We start from the raw sequence: 10761 nt of genomic DNA, 5'->3' as shown, positions 1-10761 counted from the left end.
TATTTCCATGATTAAGTCTTGTCTTGTGCTTGTATTGTGGCAAGGTTTTTGTAAGAGTAAGATAAAGGGTAAAGGTTTGAACACTCACGTCAACAGTTGTCATTTCTTTGTCATACTTCTCTCGTTCCTTGAGTAAGCAGTAATAATGTGTTGAACTAATCATATGGCTTTCCTAGTATATACATGTAATACACTCAAAGAAAGCTGTACTAGATCTATAGTTTTAGCAACACCTCATATCAGGAGGACTTTCCAGTTAACAGACAAAGATGCACTACGGCTTTGACCGCAAACAACCTGTTGCTGTGTGGCTGGGAATTACCAAAGTATTTTGCCAATGCCTGAGGGGCAGAGCTTTAGTTTTATACTTAAACTAATCCACAAAATAGACTGCATCTTTGTGAAACATCTTTAATTACATAAATCCACAGTGAGCACACATTTGACTTCCTGAATAATGTAATACATATATATTTTGGTCTCAACTTTTTTCTGTCTTGTTGCAGAAAGATGTGATGAATGATAAGTATACTCTGTTTAATATTGTTTCTAGTTTTTGTACAAAATATACAATTTTGATATATCGGGTACATCCTAGTGATAACTGAGGGACATGACGTTGCCTCACAGCTTGGGATATTAACAGGCTAAAAAATGCAGAGCATTTTGTTTTCACACAAGTATTCTTGAACTTATAATGCATGTCCTTCAATTCACCTGTCACGTATTTGTTTCAGTTAATTATTATCCACCTAACCAAACATCATAATGCATATCACAAAGAATCTAAAGGCTCTAAAATGTAGTTACACAACTAAATCAGCATCTCTTTTAAGCCTCAAGTAAAATGTGTTTAAAGTAAATGAGAACAAATGTTTCTGTACAAAATGAGTCGCTTAAACCAGGCATTGACTCTTAAAGGCGGTTGTTTTGAGAGGTACAGGTGTATTCAATTTTGTGTTCAATATTCAAAAGGAATTTGCAGATGAATTGGTGGGATTTCTCATTTTGTCCAGTTGGCTAATGAGACTAGGCTAAAGAAAACACCACCTATTGTTGTATGCTACCCTTAACATCGCAATAACAGTGGTATCACTCATAAAACGTGACCATGTAGCCTCCTTGTTGTGACATTACAGATTGATCACAAAACCTTTAAGATAGACCAATGTATCATGCCTACGTAATGCACAACAAAACATAGCAGACTACACCAAACCTATCAAATGTGAGTTCCAAAGCTACATCAGACACAGAATGTGTATTTGGCACGTTTTGAAAATTTACGGTCGTGTAACATGACATACCACATGTACAATAGTCATGCATTACACCTCAGCACACTTTGGTATAACATGAGTGGACAAGCTTAGCCCTACATAGAAAGTTAAAATTTCAAGATAATTTTTGTGCTTTCTTGATTTCGGACCATGTAGAAAGAAAGTGTGTTTTCTATGTATTGGTATTGTATGTACCTTTTCTTTCTCTGAATATTAACGACATGGATTCGGCTTCACAGAACGAAAGTTCCATTATATAGAATCATTCGTATGTGAGCATAATTTCATAATTGCTAAATGTGAGTAGCTGAAAAAAAATAGAGTTCACTTTTTGTTAAATAAAGTATGGCATGACAATGAAAAATAAACTAATGGATCATAACAGTGGCACTCTTGCTTGGCAGCAACAACAACGTCTCTATTTTTAAAAACACCTTTCATCATTTTTTACAAGTATATCAAGACTTGGTGCTCTTTTACCACACAATTGTTATGTCCATGTACAATTCTCTTCTTTCAAGTACGCCTCAATTAGTTAAAGTCTAAAATCTATTTACCATTATGGAGAAAGTACGAAAAAACTATATGACTTTGTGATGCAATTAACACCTCATAATCAGGACATCATTCAATAATAAGACTACAATTTCTTTAGAAAAAACTTATTCTAGAGGTGTTAGTCCAGAGTAAAACTTCTGAACACATATCAATGATGTCTCACAAAATTAATCGCTCAGGATGTTACTACATTCTAAACCTTGAAATAAAATGATTAGTTGGCAATATATGTTCCGTTCTGCCACGTCTAGAAATGATAAATCTAGAAGTCCTTGTCCCATCCCGTGAAGTCTTCGGGCGTGTCTTCCTCGTCTATAGGGTAGTCGTCAAAGTTGGAGGTGTCTGTGGTATTTTTCACCTGTTAGGGAAGACAGTTGTGAAAATGAATCCCAAAGCACATGTTAGGCCAGGGACTAGTACTAACTTTCGTTCAGGGATGGCTACGTGTCAGAAAGATCTGCCAGAATCGGCTTTCATACCGGTACAGATCGTGATCATAGTTCTGTTAGTAGTGATCCCAGCATGATCTCTGCCTAAATCAGCGATACATGATGTCAGTACAGTCGGTGATTCTTATAAAACAACGATTTCCACTTGATTTGATGGACTTTTAAAGTATGCTATGCAAAATGCAACACTAGTACTGAATGTCGTAACATGAAATACCACAAATTTATACACTTAAGCGTATTACTAACTAAAAATTTTGAAGCTTTTCAAAAACAGTACTAAGAAAAGTATGAATTGCAACGTTTTAGAAAAATACTTACAGGTTGCACAATCGGTGGGCAGAGTGTTTTACTTCTCAAACCTTCCCAGTTGAAACCCTCAAACCACCTGAAAAAATATTAATACAATTCAAAGAATTATAAATGTATTCAAAGCATATCAATACTCTATAACTTTGATTGCTAAAATTCATGTATGCAGTAAATCTACAAAAATGTACTTTGTCAAGGTTTTATGGAGCATTGTTTCTATTTACGCTTACTTGTGTTTCTGGATGTCCTTGATTCCGTTCTTCTGATTTCCTAGTCTCTCGCTCGGGTTGTCCCTGAAGTGGGAACAAAGTAGCAAAGTCCATCAAGTTATGACATATGCATAAACTAGCCTGCTTACCAGAGCACGGCCCGATTTCAAAAATATCTATCGTGCAGGGTAGATATTTTTGAGGTTTGGGTCTGGTATCTAGGCTTGACATAGACAGAGGTTTACTGTCTGAAAATTATGATCCACTGCTCATTAAGTCACGTGTTCTATATGCATAACGTGATGCCACAGAATCGTTGGATTACTTATTCTCGGCAAAGGTAGTCTGTTTGGCCATATATTTGGCAGGGTGTAATTCTCCATTGTGTTCAAAAATGCAGTTCAAAATTAGATTTTCGTCAGAATAATTTCATCATCACCAACGAGGAAATCCTCAGAAGGGCCAACCAAACCACAGACATTCCGAGACAGCCATGACTTGAATTCCTCCAGGTGGAAAACGTAAGAGAGGCAGACCAAAAAACACATGGAGGAGGACATTCACTGAGGATCTGAGGGTAGCCAGCATCACATGGGGACAAGCAGTGATGGCTGCGTCTGACAGAGGACGATGGAAATCGCTTGCTGCCAAATGTGCCTCACGGCACAGGAGGACCTAAGGTCTAAGGTAAGGAATTTCTAGCAACTTAGGAGCGACGGCATATTTTCGTATACAATGTATCTGCAAATGTTTTGCCTTACCAAATAAATAAGCCATGAACTCACAACGTTAACTTATGAGACTGCAGTGACATGATTGCTCCAATATCGTTACGCGTATCAAACACTATGGAGGTACCTCAAATGATAAAGAAATACATTCTGAACAGTATGCACACATTTATGAGTGGACGCAAATGTAGTACTCACTTGCATAGTTTCTTGATTAGGTTGTGAGCATTCCGAGAGATCTTTCTCGGGAACTCCATGATGTCGATACCCTTCAGGATCAGGTTGTAGGTCTTCATGGGGTCCGATCCCGAGAACGGAGGGCTGCATCAAACACATTGTCAGGATAAGCAGCTAACAATGTATCCTAATGTTCATTCACAGCCATGGAATAACATTTTAGTATCTACATAGTTTATTATAACCCAGACTTTGTACAGTAGAATATAATCCCCTTCCTCCGTTAATGATCGATTAATGATGTATATTCGTAGGGATGACGGCAAAAAAAGTGCTCACTCTGTAGTTTATCTAGTGTTAATAGATCACGGGCTAGACGTTATGCCACCGTAAATACTCATGGTTGGATTTTATCATATCTTGATATGTGTTAAAACATCTTGATATGTGTTAAAAAAAGGACCTTGTTAATTGGCGTCTTTCTAGTGTGTATGTGATTCGTTCACACTTTATTTATCTACACGGCGTCTCGTGGAATCTCGCGTTGATTAGTCTCATCAGTTACCTGCCGGTGAGCAGCTCGAACATGAGGATGCCAAGAGACCAGTAGTCCGCGGACAGGTCGTGCCCCTTGTTTAGGATGATCTCTGGTGCCACGTACTCTGGTGTTCCACAGAACGTCCACGTCTTCCTACCGAACCCGATCTTCTTGGCAAAGCCGAAGTCAACCTGTGAAACGGCATACATCGAATCACATCATGAAACGAAGACAACCTGTTACTTTATGTTCCATAATTTCTAACAATGTCTTACTGATATGCAATAGGGAAATTTAAAAAAAAGTTGCAACACGAAGAATATAGAAAATATTAAGAGTTCTTCTCCAGCAATATTTCTATAGGCTTTAATAAACGCAAAATTTTATAGGATATGTCCTTATTTTCGCATCGGAAAATCATATTGCAAATTTATCTACTATAACAAGGAGACATTGCCAAACGAGGTCTCATCAAGACCTATCCGCATACCAAATATCAAGACAATCCATCCAGGCATTCTCAACCTACCGTGCCCCCAAACAGACGCACCCGAAAACCCAACCTTCTTAGCCTGGCGAAAGTTTAATACAAGGCACTCCTTGATTTGAAGTCTACTTCAATTTTGTAGATTTGCATTTCGTAGTACATTCAAATAAAGCCACATCAAACCATATATTATTACCAGCTTGATGTATCCTTTGGAGTCCAGCAGCAGGTTTTCAGGCTTGAGGTCCCTGTAGATGATGCCGCGCTGGTGGAGGTACGTGAAGGCCTCCAGGACGCATGCGGTGTAGAACCTGGTCGTACCATCATCGAAAGAGCCCCTACAAGAAGCGACGTTTCTCAATGAACCTTCTTCATGATACTTTGATATCAAAATGAAATATATCAGATTAATTCATGTATCTGTTGTTTTGTGTTGGACTAGCCTATATATGGCAATTACAAACAAGCATTGCTGAAAAATACAAAAAAAAGGCAGGTGGGGACATATGAATTAAGATATCATTTTACAAAATTAAACTAAATAGAATATATATGAAATCAATTACCTGTCTCTAAGGATCGTCCACAGTTCGCCGCCAAGGCAAACCTCAAGCAACATGTACAGGTATTTGGAATCTTTGAAAGTCTTGAAGAGTCTGAAATTAGATAGCGAAGAGTTTATATATTATGTTGTTAATCTTTAAGTGTAAATTTATGCAATAAAAATAAATAAAAATCTCACACGTTTTTAAGTTAGTCTAATAAGCCAGAGTCCTTATTCATGAACAACAATAATAATAATGAACAACAGAAATAACATTGTGATAATGCTTTCATAAAGACTTGACTTCCGATAGTTTAATACTTGATACAAAGAAATCACTTCATAGGACTATTTTTTATCAGTTATGATATTTCTCAATTACTCTTTCTCAGTTACTGATGAAAGATAGTCCATGCTATCTGGAACGACTGACTCTTTAGAGAATATGTGCAGTAACTTGATTCATGTCGTATTATTTAATAATCATTCTCTATGAAATTAAAGCAAAACATGTTCACGGGGCCTGTAACAACCTTAAATGTGTCGTATGTGGACTCCCGTAACCATAGTTATAAACAAATTGAGTACCTGACGATGAAGTCTGAGCGTGCCTCTCCCATGATTTTCTTCTCAGACATGATATGATCTTGTTGACGAGTTTCCACAATGTGCTTCTTCTTCAGCTGCTTCAACGCAAACGTCCTATTGTTAAAGCCCTTGACGCGTACCTTTGAAAAAAAATAATAAAAGCAAATACAAGAATTAATACGGCATGTGTGTCAAATTTTCTGGCAAGACTCTGAGGTCTATGATATTGTATATACTATTTATCATTACACGCTTCTGTGTGATACATTGTGACATTTACCCCACACGAAACCATAATAATGCATTATTTAGTGCTAGCCTCAGGACGAACATTACGATAATGAATATCTACTACTGCATGAAATCCCCAGTCGTGTTTCGGGTATTTCTTTAGAGTTCATAAAATCTAAGGGGAGACATCAAAAGATATTGGATGGATGGAGGAGTTGCCTTCAGGCGCCACAGGCATCCCACGCAGCCATGTACAGCTTTCATCCACCACATACAGCAGCACTATTGCTTTGACACACGAAATATTTCATCTGAAGGTTGACTGGGTTTGGTCATCTCTGGAAACGCAGTTGTCGTGATGTGACGGTTGATTTGCGACACTTTCAGACACAGACTGATGGAATGATCTTTGGGCTTACGTCCAAGCAAGCCATTAGCTTTTGAAGCGTTTCACGAGGGCTATTCTACTCACGTCAGTCCTAAAGATGGTTTATGAGATACGAATGTGATCCATCAATAATAGTATATAGAATGTCATGAACTTGATGAGGGCGCTTACATCATGTCTTGGGTTGTGCCCAAGAGGCAATACAGGCAGCTGTCAATCTAATTGTGTGGAGTGGGAACTACTGATTCCTATATAAATATTATACTAGTCTCAAGATAACCTGAGGAAAATGAGAACAAAACTATTTCTCTCATTTTTTTTTCTTTTAAGGCTTAATGTTAAAATCAATGAAAATTACAACCTGAGTGTCCTTTGTAGACGGTAAGGTAACCAGATATCCTTATTCATTCCAATAAGCAAACGACATGTCTATGGTAAACTATAGATGAAACATTGACACACTCAACTCCAAGGAAACGTTACTTCCTGTCACCTTACTGACACCTTTGACCTAACTTCCTGTTAGTACCTCCGATGTGCCCGCACCAAGCATTTGAATGCCAATTACGGAAATGATCACACACACTAATCTCCAAACAGATTTCCGGTTGAGTATAGCCGGCCAGAGGAGGTCCCTGTAGGTGGTGGACTTCCTTTGGTTGGTTATACTCCTTGACTGGCTTTGATACTATTTTATGCCATCGGGAATCTGCTTGGAAATTAGACACACAAAAGGAAAAAAAAAACTGATAACAATACCTATGTTTTCATAGCCTTTACCATGCTCTAAAGGTCGCTGGAAAAATAGTAGAAATTGGCTAAATATACTGAAAACACATCTGTTTGCGACCTGGCTACTGTTTTCACGGAAGGACGTGATTCAATGACAATACAGAAATACGCACCAGTTCGACTCTGCCGAAGCCGCCGACACCTAACGTCGCGACGATCTCCGTGTCTGACAGTTTGACATTAGCGAACTCGTTGTCAACTCTATGGGAAGAGAACGAATAAGAAACGGTCACATTCAAATCATCGTCATGTAATAGTAGAAAATATCAGAAATACGCATCATATATGAATTATGGAAAATCTTTTTGTATTTTCCTTAAGGTGACAGCCAAAAAGCAACATGTATATATCATTACCCGTATTGCTAAATAGCACAGAAATACATTTTTTTCTTAATTTTTATTGCATGATTCACGTGAAAGACGGATACCGCGACCGACTGAAAACAGGAAATAATTTTGGATGACTCACGCAACGTTGTCCTCCTCGTGTTCATACTTCTTGCTGGACACGTGTCCCAGTCCCCCTATCAACTGGCTGAAGGAGCTGCAACGAAAAATAAGTGAGACTCTATAAACACTAATAAAAGTACAGTGACTTACACATGTAAATCATAAATAATCAACAAGAAATTATTGCAAATTCCTATCAGGGGGGCTAATTGCAGTTGATTTGATTTGATTTGATTTATTCGGCTGTATAGTCATAAGAAATACAGCCAGGGCTACCCAATTTGCAACTAGCCGGAGGCTATTGACATGAAAGAAGACAAACAAGTATGGTAATAGAGTACGGAATATGTCTACTCTAGTCTAAAAGCTAACTCTAAACTCTTAATGAAAGTACAAAGAATCAAAAAACCATTTTACCTTAGTGTTAAAACGGACAAAATTGGGAGAAAACAGTAAAAGAAATACTCACTCCCTGTCGATAACAAGGCAGACAACACTGTCCTTGTCCGCTGCAACGATATTGGCTGTCCGGATGTCTTCCCTGTAGAAAATACACATATCGGCCGATTTAAACTACATGACAAACATAACAACCATTGCTAAGTTATGAAGATAAAAAACAAAAGTATAGAAAGGCAACGTAAAAAGCAAACAAAGCCATGTGGCAAAACACAATCATTATAGCAGACGTAAGAAGTGTTACCGCAAACATACAACATACTTTTCAAGAATGGTGTTAGAAAAGAGAAAGACATTTTAGGCCATTGCGGTGATAGTGCGACCACAAACAAACGCATTAACTGAAGAAAAAAGACACGCCAACAAATAGAAATAAAACAGTTTTTCACCACATAAGACACACTCACACTGCTTCGGGGCTGAAAATAAGTAATGAGGAAATATAAGAACAGACTTAATCTAGGGGAGATACTGTACCTCAACTACAAAGGCAAAACGGGCTAACAAGAAATATTGATATAGATACTTTACTTGCAATTCTTCGTCTATATTCGTTATCTACATCATAATAAACTGTTATAGAAGTGACGGTGGTGTATTTACCCCTGCAGAGCCTTTTCCCCGAAGAAGTCACCTTTCTTTAATGACCGGATGAACTTTGGTGAAGAACTGCCGGGATCCGTCCTCGTAACGTTGACCTGTGGAAGTTCAACGAGAAAAGATATTAACTGGTTCAATGGTTTTCTTCTCGTTTTTACCATTGTAATAAAGTACTTGCTCCCTTTCCGCTAATTTCCTGATTGGGTATTCTATTGTCATATTTACATTGATTTTTGAAGAACTTAATAAACTGATGGAGTGCAACGTATATTTTGACTATACATTGTACAAAATATAAATCGTGATATCAAAACCAAACCTTCCGCTGCAGTACCATAAAAAGTCACAGGGGTCCATAATCTAATCGTTTCTTCACTTTGCCAACACAAACACAAATATCACAAAGAACTATCGGCGATTTCATGAGCTACATGTATGTTGTCCTCCAACACACGCATGGAACACGATCTTCTTGCCGAAAATATTTACGAAACATGTCGACGACAATACCACAGGTATGACTTACTATTCCCTTCTTGATGATGAAGAAAGTGTCTCCTATTGCCCCTTGCCTAATGATGAACTCTCCCTCGTGATAGATGCACTGCATCCAGACACACACATGGGACATACATCATTACCATCATCATCACCATCACAATATGATTGTACCAGGCACAATATACTTGTACCAAGGCATTTTCATATTGGAGAAATATATCTTCAACTGCCTAATAAAAATGTATATTGTTATATACCAGTAGTATTTAGAATATATCTCGTCAGCATAAAAAAAGACAGAAAAAGGCCACCGACCTCTTCGAGGACATCGGCTATCTTGCTGATCGTCTCTTCTGGAAGATCTTTGAAGGTGGGAACACTACAGAAATAGCAAAGTTATAGATTTTAACATGAATGATTTAGTATACAATATATAACAATATGTTAAGATGCATCTTAAGAGAATAACAGGCACAATGCCACCCAGAATTTAACTGGAAACTTCAAGAGATTTCTCTTTTATAAGTTATATAAGAACCGTGTGAGTGATTCTGGTACGTGGTAGTAACCGTAATTAAATGGGGTAAGCAGAAATAAAGTGTCATTATCTTCTTCTTTTAATGTTATGAATTGATTTATGAATTGAACGGTTTTCTTGATATCATTACCATCATCAATATTTTGGCAGGGTTACCTGGTAAGGAATTCGATGTACTCTTGCTGCTTTTGCAGCGTGGTCTTCATCATGATAGCCTGGAAGCACTGTCGGTCGATGGCCCATAGCTTTGCTTTAGTAAGTGCTGTTTGCAAGAAAACCACGAGTGTCAACATTTTCAAACAATTAAGCAAACAGTCTGGTTTTCATCTGCATTTAGCTACAGTGTTCCTTTAAATATCATTATCATGGAAAAATGCAAACGCACACTGGAAAGGGCAACAATAGTACAATCATGTTGTATTGAAACAATTGCGAATCAGATCTCACCAACCTCTTACAGTAGCTGTTCTCGTGCAATTGTACAAGATGGCCAGCTCTCCGAACACCTTCCCCGGTCCCATCGTGCAGAGCTTGTTTCCTTCCTTGGTCACTTCCACCTTACCCTCTGGACGAGACAAAAGAAAAGAGTGGTTGTGAGAATTATAACTACACATCCTGTAGCTAGCTCAGTTAGACAGCACACAGTTGTTCGTCACTTACGTCTTCTGGATAAAAAAGGCAGAAAAGGTATTTGGGTTAAGAGTTTTATCTATTTGTCTATATCTGACTCCCAAAGGTTTTCTCGTCATCATCATCATCATCATAAGTCATCCTTTGAGGTGCAGTAAGTGAAGGTTGACTTCAGTCTGTAATTTGCTCTTTACCGCTTAGTATCTAGGTATTATTTTCCGTTAGAGCAACGAGTGATGGCAAACACCAAACACAGTTTCTAATACTGGCCAGTAGTAAGAGCCCACCTTCCATGAC

General features: G+C 38.0%; 1 protein-coding gene across 1 annotated transcript in view; it reads right to left on the bottom strand.

Moving 5' to 3' along the window:
• Positions 1-397: 397 nt before the first annotated feature.
• The window catches only part of LOC118412578 (cGMP-dependent protein kinase 1-like), a gene marked incomplete in the record, with an annotated part of 96400 nt that continues 86036 nt past the window's right edge, over positions 398-10761 (bottom strand). The window contains 17 exon segments of the mRNA XM_035815526.1: positions 398-2196; positions 2609-2675; positions 2830-2892; positions 3738-3860; positions 4282-4445; positions 4938-5079; positions 5308-5397; positions 5874-6013; positions 7398-7485; positions 7756-7830; positions 8206-8277; positions 8603-8614; positions 8799-8893; positions 9322-9399; positions 9612-9675; positions 9991-10096; positions 10286-10399. Of these exon segments, the coding sequence (XP_035671419.1) occupies positions 2101-2196; positions 2609-2675; positions 2830-2892; positions 3738-3860; positions 4282-4445; positions 4938-5079; positions 5308-5397; positions 5874-6013; positions 7398-7485; positions 7756-7830; positions 8206-8277; positions 8603-8614; positions 8799-8893; positions 9322-9399; positions 9612-9675; positions 9991-10096; positions 10286-10399 (1589 nt within the window).

This window comes from Branchiostoma floridae, chromosome 3, assembly GCF_000003815.2.
Source record: "Branchiostoma floridae strain S238N-H82 chromosome 3, Bfl_VNyyK, whole genome shotgun sequence".
Classification (NCBI taxonomy): domain Eukaryota; kingdom Metazoa; phylum Chordata; class Leptocardii; order Amphioxiformes; family Branchiostomatidae; genus Branchiostoma; species Branchiostoma floridae.
The sequence above is the reverse complement of the archived record's forward strand: the minus strand, read 5'-3'. Positions and strand labels throughout refer to the sequence as shown.